This window comes from Talpa europaea (genome assembly GCF_964194135.1).
Source record: "Talpa europaea genome assembly, chromosome: 2".
Taxonomy (NCBI): domain Eukaryota; kingdom Metazoa; phylum Chordata; class Mammalia; order Eulipotyphla; family Talpidae; genus Talpa; species Talpa europaea.
The window spans coordinates 92,736,614-92,757,569 of NC_140068.1; the positions used below are offsets into that span (position 1 = coordinate 92,736,614).

The 20,956-nt window shown below is 51.8% G+C and overlaps 1 protein-coding gene across 1 annotated transcript in view; it reads left to right on the plus strand.

Moving 5' to 3' along the window:
- The window catches only part of BTBD9 (BTB domain containing 9), a gene marked incomplete at its 5' end in the record, with an annotated part of 335,693 nt that extends 320,535 nt beyond the window's left edge, over positions 1-15,158 (plus strand). The window contains one exon of the mRNA XM_084256954.1: positions 14,829-15,158. Coding sequence (XP_084113080.1) covers positions 14,829-15,026 — 198 coding nt within the window. The 3' untranslated portion in view covers positions 15,027-15,158. The remainder of the gene's footprint in view (positions 1-14,828) is intronic.
- Between the last annotated feature and the right edge of the window lie 5,798 nt (positions 15,159-20,956).

Sequence of the window (20,956 nt, forward strand, 5' to 3'; positions counted from 1 at the left end):
GGACCTCCCCAGCCTACCCCCATTCTTCTATGACCACTGCCGCCCCCCACCATTCCTATTGGTGGCCTGGGTTGTTGGGAACCCCCCATGTGAGTCTGGGAGCATATGTGGGTCTGTACTGGCCTGAAGAGTCCTGGTGCCAGGGAAGCTCAGCACCAAATAGCAATGGAAAATCCAGAGAGGCTGAGGAAGAAAGGAAAAGGCTGGTTTTTCCTGTTTTTTTGAGGGATAGGTTTTGCATCTCATTTTGCAATGAGACCTGCACCTTCCAGAACCAGCCCTATATTCATACATTGTATTTGTCAATCAGAATTCTCCAGAGCACATCAAGATCTTTCTGATACTTCAAAAATCACTTTAAAATGTGAAGATATTGTGATAATATAGATTCATTTCTTCTTTTTACTTACTTATAATAAAAATAATGCATACCCACAATATGTATCTTGCAGAGCGTATAAACAGAAGCTTAAAATTTTTCTCTCACGTCTTCATTTCAAAACAAAGCTGAAAATTAAAATGTAATAAATCAATCAATATTTTTAAAAGCACAAAATTAAAGTATTCTAAACACCAGGCCATAAAAGCATTTTTTATTTTTTCATGATGTAACTAAAGTAAATTTGAATCTGTATTTAATGTATATGACCCTCAAAGCAAGCATCATATTTTTTAAAACTTGCCAATAAACCCATTCAATTATCTTACCACTTAAACAAAGTTAAATTAATTATGTGTGTTCTTATTAAATTGGAAAACAATTTAAATTTATCTTTACATAACAATATATTGAGCTAAAATTAAATATTTTTTATTTGTAGTCACTTGTTTCTTTTATAATGCATTTGCTCCCCCTCCCCCACCAAAAGGACATTTTTTCTTTAATGGATCTCTGCAATTTTGTATTACAACAGAGGAATTCTTAAGTTAGAAAAGACAGAAAACCTCTGGAGTGAGTGTGATTAGGGTCTGATTCTACCCCTCAGCCCCAAACCATCACTTCAATGACCAGATGAAGAACCATTCCCCATTTCAGAGCTCTAAGTCAGCTCTTCCCAAGAATATCTATGCAAGGAAGCCAACCATGGTGGGTCAGCCATTGTGAATGGGTTGACTAGTATAGGTCACTAACTTGTGACCTACCACATCTGGTTGATGAGCAACTTGCTCAGCTGCCTAACTGAAGCAGTTATTGATCAGGAAAAAAAGGCTCACTATATTGTGGCCAATTAGGAAACATCTTAAGTCATCAGCTAAATAACGACCAGGATCACAAGAGAAGAATCATAAGCTGTATCATTCTCAGAGCACAAAAGGGTTGCACTTCATCGGGGTCCAGGATATGCAGGCCCTCATAGGGAATGCCCTTGACTGAATGCTGGGTTCTGTGATGCACTGTAAGGAGTAGTATCCCAAGGGGAATTTGTGTCCGCAGTGACAGAGGTGTGAGGAGCAGGAAGGAGGGGGAATGAGGTTGGTGGGCCCGGACTCCAGGGAGGCAGCTCCAAGAGCTGTGGAGACACAGACAGCAGGCTGGGGGCAGAATCAGGAAACCAGTATGTGTGGGGGTGCTAGGACAGCCCTGGTCCCAGGGGGACCAGAAACTGCCATGAGAATTCAGGATAAGGGTACTGTGCTCTCACGGGACAGTGTGGAGGGAAGGAGGTTTTCTTTGCTCTCACAGCTTGTTTGCCAAGTGAGATCAGCGGCCTTTGTTCAGTCAGAGCCAGGACCTCTTTCTTTTTAAATGCTAAATGTTTGCAAACCAAAAATAGTGTGCTGATTTCCAGAAGCATGGATGGAGTTGGTTTTTCACATGGAAAGGTAAAATTGTGTGCTAACAGGAGAGATGTGGGTGAATAAATTCCAGCCACATCTCCAGGTATACCAAGGTGCAGACCCCTCCATGGTGAGAGGGGAGGAGAGAGGGTGTGGAGGGGAGATGGGGAGACACAGCCTGCAGGAGATGTGTGTTCTCTGCACGCGCAGAGGAGATGGTGGTCGTGCTGTTTCAGCCGAAGGTGATCATGGCCAGCTTGGTGTGTCAGTGCAGGTAGCTCTGCGTCGGTGACAGTAGGAACTGCCCCAGCCTCCAGACTTCCAGGCCACCATCAAAATAGCAGAGGCCTCCTGAGCTAAAACAAATTGGAATTTCTTGCCTGATGAAGGTCTGTGTCTGTCTTGCTCCAGCCAGCCAGCCAGCCAGGCCTTCCCGCACGCAAGGCTCAGCATCTGTGTTTGCTGCATATTCATTTTCCCTGCTTCCCTCTGATCCGGGCAGCTCTCGGGTGACAGCAGCCATGGAGGTTCAGATTTCTTGATCACCTGTTTTGGCACGCTTCTGATTTCCTGCGGCATTTCATCCCTCTCCTCTGGGAAGAGCATGTCTGCTGCTGGCATCTGCCTCTCATCTTGCTTTGTGAGCACCGCAGCAATGAATTCGTTTAATTTTTTAGCTCCGTTTTGACTTCTGTCAATAAATCCCCCTAATACTTACCTCTTAGACTTCAGCACTTCCTTCTATGACCTCCTGCTCCTGTGTACTCAGCGTCATCCTCGTCATTTATTGTACCGTCTTAGAACATTTTCCTTGTATTTGCCCCCAGTGTGTGTTTTGTTGTCCTCTGTTCTCCTCTCTGCTCTGTCATCTCCCCCCCACATCCCCCCCTCCCGCGCTTGGCATGGTTCCCTTGTGTCTTGTGTTTCTGTCCTTTACCCTTGGATACCTTCTTTCATATTCTGTGCCCACTCACAAGGTTTCCTTTGTCTTCCTCTCCTGCTTGGCACTAGGTGGCAGACACATGTCAGTCTGTCTTTCAGCACGTCCACCTTCCCGTCCCGTGTCCTGTTCTCCTTCAGTTGTTTCATTCATCAGATGCCCCCCACCCCATGCCTCTAGTCACAAAGGTACTTTTCTTGGCTATTTCCTCAGCTACTTTATGGTGATCTCAGTCGCCACTTGGCAATTGTGTGGTCATTCCAGCATGACTGCCTGCCTGCCTCAGCTGCTCACTGGCTCTGAACTACTGGGAAGACAGACACTGCTTCCCACACTAAGTCTCTGTTGTCTGAAAAAAAAAGTTAGAAACTGGGCCTGGCCTTGTCGAGAACACCAAAATGTCAGGGCAGATGTGAAGTCTCAACTTCAGTGACGGCTGCAGCACCTTGCTGGTTCTGACGCAGCACCACACTGGCCCCCCACTGTTTTCATTCAGTACTGACTGCAGCAGAGCCACAAGGGCACACTCCATACCCTAAAGACGTCTGGCTGGGCTCTGATGACATCTGTTTGGACCTATGAACATCTGGCAGTGGTACTAAAGAAGTTACACCCGTTTCTTCTTAGGACTTTTGTGAAAAGTGGGTTTAAATATGATTTCTGGAATGATTTTTCAGTAGGCAGAGAGCTTGAGCACAAGCAGCCCGGGGGTTAACAAGGAATGTGGGAAAAATGACCTCTCTATGATAAAGAAAGACTGGGTTCCTGCTCAGAAGAATCCACATGAAAGCCTTCACCAAGTCAATAACAGAAACTGAGGATGGTATTGACAGGCTGTAGACAGCTCTCAGGGTTCCATTTTACTTATTGGATTTGTGTAGCTGAAGAGAGAGGCTGTGTCGTATTTATCTTTGTATCTGCGGCACCTAGCACGGGGCTGCATGTATAAGCTTAAAGTGCCCGTTAGCTGAATGACTGAATGAATCAATCAGTCCGTTCACTCATCTCTCCCTCTCCCCATTAGTCAGGGAAATAAAGGGAGAGGTTTTGCAAAACAACTTCTTATCAAGAGACCATGTCATTCCAAGGTGGAGTTTCTGTGGTTATACCAAGGGGTTTCTTAAACTGGAACTGTGTGAAAGGGAAAGTATATATGCTAAGTGCCTCAGCATCTTCTAGTTTAGGACTCTTATTAAATAATAACTATTAGTCATCATAAATCATCATCATAAATTACAATAGCAGCAAGTATTTACTGAGCACCTACTACATGCCAGGCCCTGTCCAGATCTTTTATATTTATTACACTATTTAATCCTCATGTATTAAGTAGGTTCTACTCTCTTCCACACTGGAAAATGAGAAAACTCAGTATCAAGTGTTGGCAAAGCTGAGGAAGAACAGGCAATCTTGTCCAATGTTGCGGGGGAATAATCTGATACAGTCACTTTGGAGAACAGCCTTGTATAATCTAAAGTTGAATATGTGCCCGCCTGCCCTGTGACTAAGCATGTGCAGGCCCATGTATATTTTGCAGTCAGATGCTCTTCCCCTGAGCTGTATGCCACACACACCCCATCCTGTATATTCTCTAAAGAAGCAAGTTCAGGATGCAAAAATGAGCGTGCTCACAGCAGCACTGTTATACTAGACCTACTTGGGATGCCACTCAGTTGTCCATCCACCAGAGAATGGAAGAGCAACGTGAAGGAATGTCACAGCACATCAGAGGAAAGCAGTCAGACAAAAGGATACATATGGTAGGATGCCACTCATATAAACGCCAAGTCCTGCAGAACTAAGCTATAACATCTAAGGAAGCATATTCAAGTGGTAAAATTAGTTTTTAAAAACTAAGGAATGATTATTATTAAAGCCAGCATTGTGGGTTCCTCAGGGCAAGGGCTCGCATCAGGAAGGGCCATATGGAGGGATCAGCAGGTATCTGGTTCTTAATCCAAGTGGGGTCTACAGGGCATTTATGATACAGTTATTCAGCAAGCTGTACATTTGTATTTTGTTCAGACCTTTTAGTGGGTCGTGGTTTTCACAGGAAAAATGTTTTGCTTAAAGCAAAAAGGAGGGCCTCCCTGGTGGTACAAGGGGTTAAGACGCAACCTATGAAGCTATCCACAGCCTCTGCAGCATGAGTTCGATCCCCAGCCAGCCAGGGAGCTACCTACTCGGCGCAGCAGACCTCTCCTGCCTCGCCCCCTGCTCTCCTCAGCAGTGTATTTAGGTCAGTCTGCTTGTTCTGTTCTCCACTCTGTCTCTGGTGACTCCTCTTACCCCCCATACCTCTGGCCTGTACCCCGGTTCTTGTATGCATAAATAAAAATAAATCTTAAAAAGGAAAATTTGATGAAGGAAGCAAAGCTGAGTGATGCTAGCACGAGTCGCCCTGCTGGGGCAGGCAGAGCCAGGATTCGGGTCCAGGCAGTCTGGCTCTCAGCATCCAGCAGCCCCTCTGCCCTGGCCCCATTACCTGAGTCACACATTAGTCAGCAGATGGTTCCTCTGGGTACACTCCTTATACCAGCCCATGCTAGATCTCAGAGAAACTGAGGCAGGGCCCTTCCTTAAGGGCACTGCAGTTTCACTGCCTGAGAGAACTCAGCACACAAGAATTGTGCCTTTACCCCAGGCGGCACTGGGAATAGCAGTTGATGGTAGACTTAGCAGTGTGGGGGGGACAAGCAGAAGCAGAGGATGCTGATGTGAGTGGATGTAGGGGCTGGGCCCTGAGGAAGGTGTTTTCCTCATCTATGAAATGGATAGAAAGATCCTGGCCCTTAGGATGGGGTACACACAAATGAGATTATGTTATAGAGGCTTTTTGTGGGGGTGGGGGGATAGGGGTGTGCAGACTCCTGCACACACTCGATGCTCGCGTGTGAGGAATAGTAATTGGCCCATGAACTTGCCACAGGAGGGTCTGCACAAGCCGGCACCAGCAGGACAGAAAGTCTGCAAGTGGCTGCTTGAACTGCCCTCCAGGACCACTCTGCACAGAGCCTTGAGTGAGGCAGAATTTATTTACAGGCTTCTGTCAGACCCATGAGTGGCTGTGGGCTCCCAGTGCCATCCTCGTTCCCATAGCAACATGTGGCTCCAGTAAAGAAAAAAAGAAACAGGGAAACTGTTTTTAAAAAAGTGCTCCTTCCTAGCCTGGTGATAATTATTTCCCAGACACGCCCTCATCCCTCATCTGGGTCTGGTCAGCTCTCAGCTCCCTGAGGATTTCCCCTGCAGCAGCCTCTTGAGGATGTCCTCTGAGCCCTGAAGGCGAGCCTCAAGCCATCCTATGGTGTCTTCCGAGGTCAGAATTCCTGGTCTGTCAGCAGCAGGGCTAAGGCAAACAGCCCCGTGGCAGAGACTCAGGAAGATAGGGAGCAGACAGACAGGTACACCCCTTACTCAGAAAGCTTGTGATCTGCAGAATGAGCCCCACTTCCCCTCCCACTTCTGCAGGGAGAGAACCAGCCATCAGGTGCACAAGTGGCAATGTGATGGGAAAGGGACGCACACAAATGCTTGGGAATGGAAGTAACCAAAACACATCCAGGTTTCAGGTGGCTCCTGGATGCCCTGTGAGGTGAATGTGAGGCAGAGACGGCATTGCAGGCAACCTAGGTATAGTCCGGGAACAGCAAGGCCCAGACCCAGAAGGTAGGCCAGTGGGCTGCCTGGCACCTGGGAGTCTGCATCCTACTCCTAGCAGGGGCTTTGCCTGGGTCCTCCACTACTGCAGTTCTTTTTTTTTTTAAGATTTATTTATTTATTTATGCATACAAGAACTGGGGCACAGGCCAAAGGTGTGGTGGGTGAGTGGATTCACCAGAGACCCAGTGGGGAATAGAACAGGTAGATCAATGGAAATACACTGCTGAGGGGAGCAGTGGGCGAGTCAGGAGAGGTCTGCTGCGCCATGTGGGTAGCTCCCTGGCCAGGGATCGAACTCATGCTTCATTGGCTGTGGATAGATTCATAGTTTGTGTCTTAACTCCCTGCACCACCAGGGAGGCCCCCTGCAGTTCTTGAGGGCAGAGACCAAGTGGTATGATATTCATGTTCTCTTGTCTGGAACAGTAGCCCTTCCCTGAATCAGACAGGGGCCAGGAATCATTTGTGACTGTCTGGATCTGAGGAACGAAGAAGTGAAGGTGATACCATGGCTGTCATCCCCATAACCTTGGAGAGCACAGGGCTTCGATGGCCGAGAAATCCTGGAAGCATTTAATTCCAAGAAACTATGGGACAGGATGGGGGTGAGGGGACGGTTAAAGGTGAACCAGCCAGCCAAACGGTGGATATAAGGATATAAGGTGCAGATACTGATCAAGGTCAAGTGTCTTGCAAGAGTCAGGCTGAGTAAACAGGTGTGGAGACCCTGAATATGCTCTGAGAAACAGCTGTAGTGCTGGAGCAGGGAGTTGGGAGAGAAGCCAGGAGAAGGAGAAGTGAAGGGGTGTCCTCCTTGGTTGTGGACCCGGAGAGCAAGGCACTGGTGCCAGCCTCACCCCAGCCATTTGGGGGACCCCCCCAGCAAGTTGTCTCACCTCCCTGGTTCTCAGGATATTTGTCTTTAGAGTAAGAGAGTAAGCTAGATCTTCGAGTTTCCTTCCCGGTGAAACAAACAAAATAAATAAATAATTCACAGCACAATTACAAAAGAAACCCTTTCTATAGGCATCTTTATATTTAAATGTCTGAAAGATTTTATTAGAAAAGAGAGAGAAAATGCTCTAGCCCATTGGCCTAGAGCAGCAGTAATTCTGCACCAAGCAGCTAACGAGGGAGCAGGGGCCCACAGAACCTGAGCAAGGTGAGCACTGCTAGCCCCTGAGTGGGGGATGCTTGGGGACATCCGGCTGGTGAGCACTTTCTGCACGGGAATTATCACTGCTAGACCAGCAGCCAGGAGTTCAGTGGAAATGACCAGGCCTCAGGAGCCCTTCGGGACAAGCAAATGTGCCAGGCCTGAGGAGATGAAGAGCTGCCCTGAGGCCAGGCCACAAGTCTCCCCTCCCCCCCACCACCCCCCCAGGAAGAGAGGGGCCATCTTCTCTTGATGCTTACCCAGCTAGAGGGAGGCCGGGGAAGGCCACATCTGTCTGTATCTGGGAGCTAGGACATTTCCCTGTGTTTATTTTTCCGTATTTCAAAAATAAAAAGATAACCTCTACCACTCCAGGACCAGATTAACTGAGATGAAATGAAAGTGAGTAACTCTCTGCAACTCTCAAATGGGCACACGTGAAAAACAGCAGTCAGGAATTCCAGAGCTGCAGGTGATATGTATCAGAGAGCCTCCTTTCCTAGAACCTTCTAAGCAGTGGAGTTCCAGTTATTCGTCAGTGTTCTGGCCTATGTGAACATGGAAAAGTGACACTGAAAAGTTAAAAAGCTCTTGCCATATATAAGCTGTGTCACTAAGAAACTGCCTCCCATACCTGATAGGAATAAATACTTGGGTATCTTCTCACCACTAAGCAATGCTGAAAATAGGTTGCTCCCCATCCTATGAAATGAATTCCTTAATTGAAAACATCTTGCACCATTCAGATGCACAAATATAAAACCTTGGTTTATTAAAAGGAAGGGATCTTTTGTTGGTATCTTCATTTTTAATGGCACCAAAATAAAAATCCCCAGTCTATAGATGTGTTCTTCTGCTCCTGAGATGCTTGTGAGAAAGATTTTAATTGTCACCATCAACAGGATCAGTTGTATTGAAAGCCAAGTGGGTGTGTAATGTCACCACACCAGACATAGTGAAAGAAAAGTAGGGTATCTTCAGGGTGGTATAATCCAGAAGCTATGTCTGTGTATCTGACTTATGAGTAGATATCATGGCGAGCTAGGCATCTATTTTATAAAGATACGTCACCTTATAAATATAAGTTGAAAGCTTGGATCAGAAATCCTCTTTGTATTGGTTGGCATGAAAGCCGACTGTGAAAATTACTCAGTAGAAACCAGAAAAGCAAGGTAGAGTCACTGATCAACATTTATTAAATTTTCCCAATTTCTACTATAGTTCACAGTGGACTCTTAAGCCAACTTGGGAAAATTAGTGGAGGCTTCTGCTTTTAAAAACCTTGAAGATGTGTCCAGCAAAGAGTGCCTGGGAATCCCTCTAATGAAGGGTCGCAGAGACAGGCCAGCAGAGGAATTAGCCGGGTCACGCAGAATGGGCTAGTACATTTGTGCACATCCTTCCCAGGGTTCACGGAGAAAAGAACACCCCAGACTATCTCAGACATGTCCAGAGGATGATGGCTCCAGGAGAGGAAAGGCAGTGACAATAAACAGCAGCTACAGAAAAGGACACCGGATAGTGACTAAGGCTGTGTCAGATTCATACACACGACTACATTCCAAATTAGCCGGCTCCTCTCGAGGGACAGATCCAGAGGCCATTGAAGCTGGTTCAGCGAAGGTGCCCCTTTGTGAGCAGCGGCAATCAAACAGGCTAATGGGATACATGATTGCCGAAAAGGGGAAGGGAAAATGATGCAGCGACTGTGGTAATGGTTTTGCATAAATCAGCAGTGCGACTCTGCCCTGTATGCCTCATTCACTTTTGGTCACATCTTTCCGAGAGGGGTATTGCAGTCTTGGGAAGGTTTGGAGGAAAGAAATTGGATCACATGTACTTCTGAGTGAAGAGAAACTCAGAACCTGGCTGTTCATCACAGGAGGCTCAGAGTGCAGTGGTCAGGGTTTTGGGGGTATGGTGGGACAGATGGCACCCCTAGGGACAGATGGCTAGCCCCCAACCCCCCACCCCCATAGTGAAGACTCTTCCAAGACCCTGGGAACCTCCTCCAGTTTCCTTGTGAAAAGAGCAGAGGCATCAATGCCTCTCTTCCCAGGGGGCAGTTTCCAGCCAGCCCCTACCACGGGGATGGCCACCAGCGAAGGAGCCAGTTTCCCCAGGACAGATCACTTTCCACCCCCACTCCTGAGCATTGGCCCCTCTCTGGATGCCCATTCACAGTGGGTGCAGATCCAAGGTGCCTGGGGTCCTGAGGGAAGGAACCCCAACCTTGGAGAGGTGAGCACACCATGGTGTTGCTTCTGAGTCCACAGGGTCCAGGAAGTGGCTGGGTATTGGGTTTGCACTGTTGCAGCGTCAGGTTCAAGACTGGTGGGCTGGATTACCACCTGAGATGATGGAGCCAGCACACTGCAGAGGGGAGAGTGGAACATCTTGTCTGGTAGCCAAACTGAGTAGGGGCAGGCTGCCAGGAATGAGGCAGGGCACCAGGGCCCAGGCCTTTATCTGAAGGCCTCCACTGTCCCCTGTGCCTGACGGCCATTCCCCACCCTGCCTGCATCCCAGCTCTTCAAGGCCTGCGTATGCACACCTCCCACTGACCTTCCCCATTGCTCCCTGCCTGGCAAAATTCATTTCTCATATACCTGTCATATTACTGATCAGTGCTTTTAATGTTTACACCAGTCAGGCATCCGGATTAAAAAAAAGAGTCCTGGCTTTGCAATTGGTTGGCCCTAAGTTAGAATCCCACCTGCACGGGTGTGACCTGGAGCATATCTTCCTTTTGCAGAAGAGTAAACACACACACCACATGAGGCAAGAAGAGCACCTTGCCCCCGCTTCCCTGCAGGGATTTTGTGGTAAATGACCTGGTCATTGCTTGTGCTCTCAGAGGTCTGCGAAGTTTAAAAAACAAAAACTACAAAAGGATCAGAAAAACGAGAACAGAACCCTTTCTTAGGGGAGAGGCTCATTCTGAAGAGCCAGCTGTTAGCGCCCCACCACAGAGAGCGCCTTTGTAACTTTATTTTTTAGTCCTAGGTCTTTATGGACTTGCTTAATTCTTGAGCCGGGCCCTGAGTGGAGACAGGACGATCACACCTTGGTCCTGAGACAGATGGGAACGGACAGATCAGCTCCCAGGCAGGATCGAGGGGGCTGGGCCTTGGCGTGGTGGGGGATGGCACCGTGAAGCCTGTCAAGGCCTTTTGGGGAGAGCTTATCTGAAAGTTAAGAGGCTGAAGAGACACTTGCAAAGCAATAGGAGAGGCAGGACAAATGTAAGTCGATTAAGGGATTAGTATCATTCTGAAGCTCTGAGGAATAGCCTCCCAAGATATTGACAGGGAACAGGCCCGCGGAGATTACACGTCTAACCCGTGAAGGGACATGGGGGAGCAGGATGAGAGCCCCTGGTCAGGAAGGGGAGGTGCCATGAGGGCAGTGTGTTCAGTATAGCCCCCTCCAGAGAGGGTGGAGTCCTGGTGTGGGGACCAGATCTGACTCTGGGTCAGAAGGAGAACGGGACTCAGTATCGGCTTACTGGGGCTTCAGGGAGAGGCGTGAATGAGAGGCGGTGGGAGGTGTGTTCTGGGGGCATCACCCTGCCACTTAGCCGAAGAGCCTGACCGCCTAGTCCACCCTGACCTCGGCCGCCAAGAGCTCCACCTCCTGCCTGGAAAGTGGGATGTTTATAAAGCCAAGAGACTAAATCAATAACCTGCCAGAAAGAGTCCTGTCACCTCAGAAGCTTAAGGAATATGAAACGTACGGAGAAGAGTACATTAATATTTGCCACTTAGAAGATTTTCAGATTTACCTTGTGGAGCTCAGGCTGAAGTAGTTTGAAAATCTTCACAAAAAGCCCACCCATCTCACCGCTGATGGGTGAGCGCCTACAGACAGGCCCAAAGAGGGAGCCGCGGGCTGTCAGAGGAAAGGAGGAAGGGGCAGGGAAGGCTGGCCCGGGGCAGATGCAGCCAGGACACAACGGGGCCAGGGGGAACGCCCCAGTCCCAGGCTTTGAGGAGAGAGATCTGCTGAGAGAAAACAATCTCTGCCGAAATGAAGAGGCAAGAAAAGACATGGTCTCAGTCTTAGTATGAGAGGGAGTGTGAAATCTGAAACAGTGGTAAATAAATGAGTTGGAGTAGGAATATAGAAACAACAGTGATGCAGGAAAGAAAGCACAGAGCGTACATTTTAAGTATAATTCCACAGCTGCTATGACATTTGCCTCCTCTGAGGCTGAGGGTGGTAGGAGGGAGAGATGGAGGCCTCAGCTGGACTGGGCATGACAGCCCCAGAGTCTTAGAGGAACTGGTGTGCTGGGCCAGTGATGTGACAGGAACTAAGGTGGGGAGTCAATGGCCACCAGTGACAGGGCTGGGAACCAGAGCACAGATCAGGTACGAAAACCACAGCGTCCTGGATAAACAGCTGATAGGGTCTGGACTCTCCAAATGTGCTGCCTTATCCCAAGGCTTTCTCTCTTAGGCCTCCAAGCTTCTTCTTAATAGCAAAGGGCCCTCGATTTGTAATACTATCTTTGAACTTGAGTGCAGATGCTGAGGCTAAATTTTTCAGGAGAAGGGCTTGTGTGCACAAGTGCTTGTGTGTACATGCACACGTGTGTGCACAGGGGGTAGGTATCCACACTGTGGAGAACACACAGGGCTCCCAGGAGGAAGCAGGCGGCCTCTGGTCCCTTCATTTCCCTGCTGCAGCTGCACTTTCTGAGTCTTCAACATCAAGCCCTCCCTCAGGGAGAGCAGCAGGTGTCCAGGAGCCCTGCCTGCATCCTGCCACCCCGGTGCTCTTACAGTCCACAGATCCTTTACCCAGGATTGGACTCTGCAGACATGGGCATGTGCGAAGTTCATTAACCTCTCTGCAGCCAGCAGGCCCCGGAGAAGGAAAGGGTGGGCCCCTACCTAAGGGAGCACAGGGTGCATTTCTCCTGGGTGTGCTAAGTGGCCAGGAGAGGGCCTGTCGGCTGTCCACACAGACCCAGAATTCCTCTTGTTCTTCCCTAGCACGTCATTACAAACCATCACACGTGTACAATTTAGCCTCAGCATCTGCACTCAAGTTCAAAGATAGTATTACAAATCGAGGGCCCTTTGCTATTAAGAAGAAGCTTGGAGGCCTAAGAGAGAAAGCCTTGGGATAAGGCAGCACATTTGGAGAGTCCAGACCCTATCAGCTGTTTATCCAGGACGCCGTGGTTTTCGTACCTGATTTGTGCTCTGGTTCCCAGCCCTGTCACTGGTGGCCATTGACTCCCCACCTTAGTTCCTGTCACATCACTGGCCCAGCACACCAGTTCCTCTAAGACTCTGGGACTGTCATGCCCAGTCCAGCTGAGGCCTCCATCTCTCCCTCCTACCACCCTCAGCCTCAGCCTCTGCCCCTCTGCAGAATATCCATTGTGGCCAGGTCCCTCACGCCTCTCAGCCTCAAGTCTGAGACCTCAAATAAGTAACCAAGGAATATTCTTCTCTTTAAATACCTCATATACCAGAGTGCATCCTTGTGATCTGTGCAGTCTTCTGCTCAAGGTCTCATCAATAACAAGGGCCTTCGCCCCAAACTCATGGCCCTCCCTGCAGTGACCTCCATCTCCAGACCTCCTGCCTCTCACTGCCGGATGGGCCTCCCCCGAGATTGGGAAGTGCGTTACCTGCATGCACACTGCTGCGGCCAGGATCTTTGTCGTTGGGTCTGATGCCCACTCCCAGCCCTGAGGACAGGAGGCCCAGTCAGTACTTACAGCACAAGGACAGCAGGCAGTGTCCTCCAAGGCCTCCCACTTCCCCTCCTCCAGGTCCCCAGGCCCCTCCCTCACCCTCTTCTGTGGGGCTCAGATCTTCTCATTGGACACACTAGGCTGTTATTGTAAATATTTAATGACATGATTTGATAAAAATTGATTTTCACCAACTCGTTGAATAAGGCAACCAAATCGGAAAGTAATTGTGAGGAAACTTTTGCCCAGGGGTGTTAGCCTATGTATCTTGAAAATATTTTTTAATCCTGGAAAAGTCCCATTTACATTTTTTAAAATTGCATGCATTATGAATACCCTTCAGTTCTGAATTCAGAACAACCCACTCGGAGCCAGGAGGCGTCAGGCTGGGGACCCTGGAAGGGTGCGTCTTCCCAGCGAGGTGGTCCCCGCGTCCAGTGCAGCACGCGCAGCCCACGCAGCAAGGGTGGGGGAGCCGCGCTTCCCTCCGCTCAGGGAAGGGTCTTGTGAATTCAGTCACGTCCTCAGGCAGTTTTAGAAAATACAGAATTTGAGGATCTGGAAATTGATTCCCTTAAAACTGCCAGCATGTGCCTTGGTTCCCAGACTGGCAACCATCGCTGCGGAGGATGTGATTCCTCCCCTTCAGAGAGCCGAGGCCCCAGAGAACCAGAGCCAAAGGGTGGGGGAAGAAATTCCTGAGTGTGCACTGGAGACTCCAAGCTCTCTGACTGCCCATCTCCCTGTCCCCAGCTCACAGGGCAGCAGTGACCTGCTGTTTGGTACCGAATGTGTCAGGCCCACTGCAACGCCTCCCCCGCCCAGACCCCACCTCCTGCTGTATCTCCTCATGGTCAGGGCCAGAACTCACCTTGATGTGCCAGGAGCTCAGGGATGGTCCCGAGTGATTCACTGGCCCGCGGCAGCTTTTCCTGGGTGTGGCTGGCTGCCCGGCACAGGGCATTTGTTCCAGGTTGGCCCGTGGTTGGCCTGCAGTCCGCGCGCACCCAGGCAGGTGGTGGTCCAGCCCCCAGCACTGCAGCGCAGCCGGCATCGGGAGCTTGTGCCCTTCCTGAGGGCACAGCAGAGCATGGGTGGGGTGCGGGGCGGTTAGGGCCCTTGGAGACAGGTCTGGGTGCTCCCCTGGGTAATGCCCCCCTGACTTTGGTTTAATACAACTCTCAAAATATAGTTCACATGGTGTACAATTCATCCACTTACAGTAAACAAGTCAGTGGTTTTTAGTGTATTCAGAGTTGTGCATCCATCACCACAGTCCCTGTTAACTGTTAACCCCACGCCAAATACCGGAATTGATTAATCAAAAAGAAAAAAAGCCCATGAGACGAAGGTGGCCAAACATGGAGGCAGCCCGCGGGAGCAGTCACAGGAGGCTGCGCACTGTTCTTTGTCCTGACGGGCTGACCCGTGTTCACAGGCCTCGGCCGCCTTCAGCTGTGGCCCCCGAGGCCTCCCTCGCACCCCTCCTCCTGTTCCCTCGCAGCCCCCCAGCGGGGCGGCCCGGTGGGGCTGGTGGGGTGCTGCCCTGCGGCTCACGGACCGTCTTCCCTCTCCAGGTGTTCCACTGCGTCCACTTTGAGTGTCCGGAGCAGCAGAGCAGCCAGAAGGAGGACACCGGCGAGGAAGTGGGGCCAGGGGACCCCAGTCCGGCAAGTCAGCAGCTCGACCCCCACGCCCTGCAGGCCCCCAGCAGCAGCGCCCTGCCCCCCAGCCCCGCCTCCCGCTCCCGCTCCCCCAGCCTGCAGCACCAATAAAGGAGGCAGAGGTGCGGTGACTCGGTGCGGCCCCGGTGTGGCAAGAGGTGTCCTCCCCGAGGGGGCCCTGTGCCCTCCCCGCTTCCAGGGAGCAGACCTGGCGCAAAAAAAATGGACACAGCGCAGGTTTTCTCCCAAGGACGGAAAGGGGCTGCTTTGTTCTCCTCAATTTGTTCAAATCAGGCTGGTCTCTAGGGGGAGAAAACGGGTCTTCAATCTTCATCAAGCCCACCGTGACACCCTACCTCTCTAATCTCAGCCGGGCCGGGGAGCAGTAGGCCCGGGCGGGGTGCGCAGCCGGCGCAGGAGCACCGGCTGGAGGAAGTGGGGTTCGGCCTCTGTCACCCCGAGGCCCCGCAGGAAATGGGTTGCGTGGTGGTCACGTCCACGCAGCGCATTGCCCTGGCGACTAATGGTTTGTATTTCTTTAGTTATCCTCCATTCGCTGAATCACAGGTGTCCCTGAGCTGTTTGAAGTGCTCCAACAGCAGGTCCCTTGTTTGAATCCCTTTAGACGCTGTAACTTTCCTTGCCGGGCTTGGATGGGCTGCGCGCGGGGTGAGCGGGGCACCGCAGCCCCGGGTGCCCCGGCTGCCCAGGAGGCCCCTCGAGGAAGGTCAGGCAAATACACGATGAGCAAATCAGTCCGCGGACGCGAAGCTAGTCATCCCTCGACTCGCAGTTATGAACCTGTCATTCCTGACACCTACCCAGCCTTTAAGCTCGGGAGGCTGACAGGAAATAGTTACTGTGCTACCCGCGCTTTCGGGGTGCGGGCAGGTGGTGCGGATCCTCCCAGCTCTGGGAGTTGCGGGGTGTCTCGGGCGCTGCAGGGGGCGCTGGACACCAGACATGGCGGGGGAGGCAGCACCGTGTTGCAGTTCGGTGGTCGTATTGCGCCCCCAGACCACGCTCCTCAATGGGACTGGGAAAAAGCGGTTTAAGAAGCTTTTCTCCTAATCCCCATCAAAGAGATTTCATCTGACTGCTGTGGCTCCATCTGGCTCTGTGGTGTCTCTTGCGTCGTCATTTCCACGCTAATGCTGAGCACCCGTTGTGGCTGGACCAGGTGATGGTCGGGTTTAGCTTCCCTCCAGAGTGGCCCTCCGGCTGCTGTTGCAGGCTGGCCCCAGGCGGGCGTCTTGGTGGCCCTTCCATCCCCGGCGCGGCTCCAGGCTTGGCCTTCCGGGGAGCTTCCTTTCGGGTGTCTCACAGACATTGCTTGTGGGCGTGGGAAGAGCTGGGGGATCAATAACTGCTCTCCCAGTTTAGCTCAGCCTTGAGCGATGTGTCAGTATGGGGATGGCAGGGCGGCATCAAACTGCAGCATTTAAGGGGAAGATTGTCCTTCTGCTGAACACAGTTCTGGAAGGAGCAATCTCCCTACATGCTCAGCTCTCTGATCTGTCCACTTCCCCATTGTGTGGGGTGAGCAGAACCCCTGAGGGGTGCTGACATTTCCTGATGGGAGCAAGACTCCTGTAACAAATGGCAGGGCGGCCTCATCGAGGCGGGTGGCCACCCTCCGTCAGCATCCTGCTCCCGGTCGCCAATTAGTACTGAGAATTCCCATCCACTCAGCAGCTCCCTCAGCAGAGCCCTCGCTGTCCGTGGGGGACAGATGAGCCAGCTGAGTCAGAGCAAGGATGCAGCGCAGTGTTTTGAAAGTTCCTTGGATTCGAGGGCTTCTTTTCAAACACTAAACTCCCTTGCCCAGGCTGCTCTGCTGACCTGGGGAAGGGCGGGTGAGCTGGCAAAACACCTGGAAGAGCTGACCCAACCCTGGTTTAGCACCTTCACACACCTGATGAGGCACAAACAAGCAGCCTGGGCACCCTACCTGCATCCATGCCCTCCACCCTCCCTCCCCATCTGTGAATTTCTTTTAGTGTTTGTACCTTCCAGCCCCCCCCCCCGCACCCCCTTTTCTGCTCACACTTCAGATGCCCCTTATTACCAGGTAAAGAGAAGGCGGGGCAGAGGGGGCAGGGCAAACAACACACTCAGAAGTGACAGCTGAGGGCAGGCTTCCCCCCTCCACCCACCCCAGCCTCTGCAGCTGCCAGCTGTCCTGTCAGGAGGCCTTGCTTGGATGGAAGTGTGTTTGGACCCCGACAGACATGGATGCAGCTGCAGAGCCTGGTCTGGTCTGCCCCCTGTGCACCACGTTAGGGGACTCTACCTTCTTGATTGGCTTTCTGATTTGGGGAGCAGGCGGGGTTCTGTGGAGGGGCAGGAGACCCCTGTCAGGGTGCATCACTCCAGACACACTCCCCACGAGTTGTAGCTCTCCAGGGAATGAGGATGATGAGTGGGCAGCCAAGGAAAAGCCCCAGGCCTGGCGGGCCTGCGAGGGACTGCTCCACTGGGGCCAGCTGGAACAGAAGGGCCAAAAAGTTGGAGACCAGCAGAGCTAAATGGAGTGCGGGGGGATAAGACAGGGAGGCAGTGAAAGGATCCCCAGATGCCCTTGCAGGCCTCAGTCAGCAGAAGGTGAAGAAGGTTGATTTCACTGGGGTGTAAAGCAGGACCCTTGGCCTTTCCATAGGGGTACAGGGGTTGAAGCAAATGAGGAACCCCAGCTTCCCTACCCCTGTGAAAATGCAACCTGGGGCATCGGGTTTGAGGAGAGATCAGGTAAGACGTGGCCTGTGGCCCTTTACTGTAGTGCTTCTCGATTTTAATTGTGGAACACTTTCCTAACCACCACCCAGGTCAGGAGATTAAATGCTGCCAGGCCCCCTGCCCTTCATTTTAGATCCGGTTTATTTGAGAGAGTAAAAGAACAAACTCCTTGGGGCTTTTGCAGAAAGCCTTCAGTCACTTTCTGGCAGCTCCCTAAAAGGCCACTGGGGTACGCTGAGCACGACACATGGGGTGCGTGCATGCCAGCTGGGGAGACAGGGTTGCTGTGGGCACTTTGCACCGGAAGCAGGTGTAACGTATGACACACACAGGCCCACAGCCACCCTACGTGTATGTTTCCCCACATTTTCTTTGGTGCCTCAAGCCCATGATGGATGTGGGGCTCTTCTCAGCTGCTCTTTAAATTGTCACTTTTTTAATCAAATTAAACGAAGTGTCGATTCCTGACAAATACATTAAAAGTGTTTTATTCCTAGAAGAGTTGGGAAAAGAAATTATTTTCAGCGAGAGTGGGATGTGTTTGTTAGACTGATTCCTTGGCAAAAAAAAAAAAAAAAAAGATGAGTTTCTGAATTGTGCAAAAAATTGCTCTGTAGTTATGCTGGCGCCCCAATTGTCAAACTGCTGTGCAGACTGCTCCGACAGAGTCAACTTTACCTTTTTTTTTTTTAATTTAGAAGATGACAAAATTGTAATCACTTATCCTTTCTGGAACCCTGGAGGGAAAGAAAGGTACAATCTGTGCTAAAAAGCCGGGTGCCCCGTGTGGACAGGGCACTTGGTAATAAACAAGGCGCGCTCCCTATGGTGCGCTGGTGAAGAGCTTCCCTCTGGACAAAGGAGGTGTCAAAAGAGGAAACAAAATTTAAAGTTCACGTCTTTCAGGAGCTTTTCCTCATTAGTGTTCGCTTTCGGTGTTAGCATCTTCATCCTGCCTTCCGCACGGGTGGTCGGGCCCTGGGAGCCGCGAGGCGCTGGGTGGGCGCGGGCGGGCGCGGGCACCATCCGACTGTGCCCGCAGCCATCCATCCGCTGCTCGTCCTGACAGCGCCTCCGGCAGCAGGAGCTCAGCGCTCTCTCATGGCCCTAGGAATTTAAAATGCAGCTCATGGTTCTGGACCACCGTGGTTTTTATTATTATAATATTAAATTAGAAGTTGTCCTGGTGCCTGGTGTTTGCTCAGTGCTTTTTCTAGAACTTCCGGAAGAGGGAAGTGAGTAGTTTAGGCAGCCTGCCGGCCCACGTGGAAGCCCGCGTTTCTGCTCCTCCAAGCTGACCCTCTTACACCTGACTCCGAGGCCCCACTGGTTTGCAAGGGAATGAATGGGAAAGGTGGGGAGACGGGGGCAGGCCAGCCTCGCGTGCTGCAGCCTGAGGTTGCCGGGAGGAGAGAGGATGTGGTGCTCCAGCTGGTTTCCATCAGACTGGCTGGAAGGCGGCTCCACCCAGGCAGACAAGGGAGCTAGTGGGGTGACCGCCCACTCCCCCACCATAGCCCTTCAGGCAGGACTTTCTGCTGACAAGTGTGGGTCTGCCTGCCACATGGCAGGGTGGGAGCAAGTACACAGAGGTGCTTACACATTCTCGTGCACACACACAGACACACACGCGAAAATCGCTGTTCTGCCCTTTTTCAATTACTTATTAAAAAGCTATTAAAGTAATAATGCTCATAGAGTATGTTCCGGCCTAGCAGAGGGGCTGAGGGAGGCCTGTCTGGCTGAGTCACTCAACCTGGGCTGGTCATTCACTGCCCCCGGGACCGACTCATGAGACTCGGGGGTGCTCCCTGCCCCCTGCTCCGCACATCCTCTGGCTGAGGGGACCCTCCCAGCTCATCGGGTTAGTTTCTTCTTCTTCTTTTTAAAGAATTAAAGATTCCCCCAGAGGCCTCATGGCCTAAAGACTCACAATCATCCACCTGTAATTTATGGTAAATGTCTCACGAATCTACCATTTGCATCCTGCGTATTTATAGCTGCGCCTGAACGGGGGAGGGACAAGAGGAGGTGAGGAGAGGAGGAGGCAGCAGGGCCCACACACCTGTCCCCACTGGCTGTGACTGTGGCTGGGCAGCAGGACGATGCCATCTGTGAGAGCCGAGAGCCGGCAGAGGGCGCTGTGTCCCGCCTAGAGGTCGCCGTGTGTCTCAGGCCCAGGCCCTGGCCCTTGTTTCCATGGATATCCAGGACAGTGGTGTGGTGACTGTTACACTCCATCTCACCAAACAACATTCCTGCCATGTGAGCCCCCGGGGGCTGTGTCCTAGGACAGTGAACGTTGGAGTGGACGGGACTGGCTTGTCGAGGTCACCATGCAGCTCCGCTGGCCTGGGTGCAGGGGGCAGGCTGCTTGTACCCGGAGCTCCTGGGTTACCCTCAGTGCACATCCTCCAGCTCAGCTTCCACAGCCCGTCCCTTCCAAGAACGGCCCCAGGCAATGGAGTCATCCGGCCCATCGCGTTCCCCAGAGGGGCAGGGCCTGATGGTGAGATTTGAGAAGCCTGGGGAAGAGGATATCCGGGAGCTCAGCCACTGGCCGGGGCCAGGCCCTCTCTGGCCTCAGGAACTGAGGATTGACCAGGCACCACTCCTCCGGGTCTCGAGTCCGGCCTCTCCCAGCCTACGCTCCCTTCAGTGACCTGAGGGCCAGCGTCCACTCTGCGGGCCAGCCAGAGTCTCCCCACCAGCACTGAGCTCCGAGGCCACCCCACCGCCAGCACCTGGAAAAGCCAGAGGAGAGTGAGTCTCAGGCTCAACCTCAGGAGCCAACACCAGGGTGGGGGCCAACACCTGCATGACTCTGGCCACAGCTGTGTGTAGCCCAAGTTCACCAGAGAACTTAAAGCTCCTCTGCCTTTGGGACTCTGGGCCTGCAAGGGCTGGTGGGTGGCGATCCCACTCCCCTGTCCAGGTCTCCTGGCCGGAGCAGGCTGGGGCCTGTGCTAGGTCTGGCAGAGCAGCGGCTTCCCTAGGCCGTCTGTGAAGGGCTCCTGGAGCTTCATTCAAAACTGAGGAAGACCGAAGGTCAGTGCTGCTGTTTGGAATATGCATTAATTTGTGGGCAGGATGTGACTTTTTCCTCACTTTGCAGAGCAACCTAAGTGAGCAAACATACAATGTGTGTGTGTCCAAAACATCCCCTAAATCCATGTCTGTCAGGCCGATGCTGTGGGTTTCCTGTGAGAAATAAAGTTGTGACTTCCTGTGCCTGTCGTTGGCGTCATTCCTCTCAGCAGTGGCCCCTCAGCACCCCCCTGGATGAATCCACAGGGGGCTCTGGC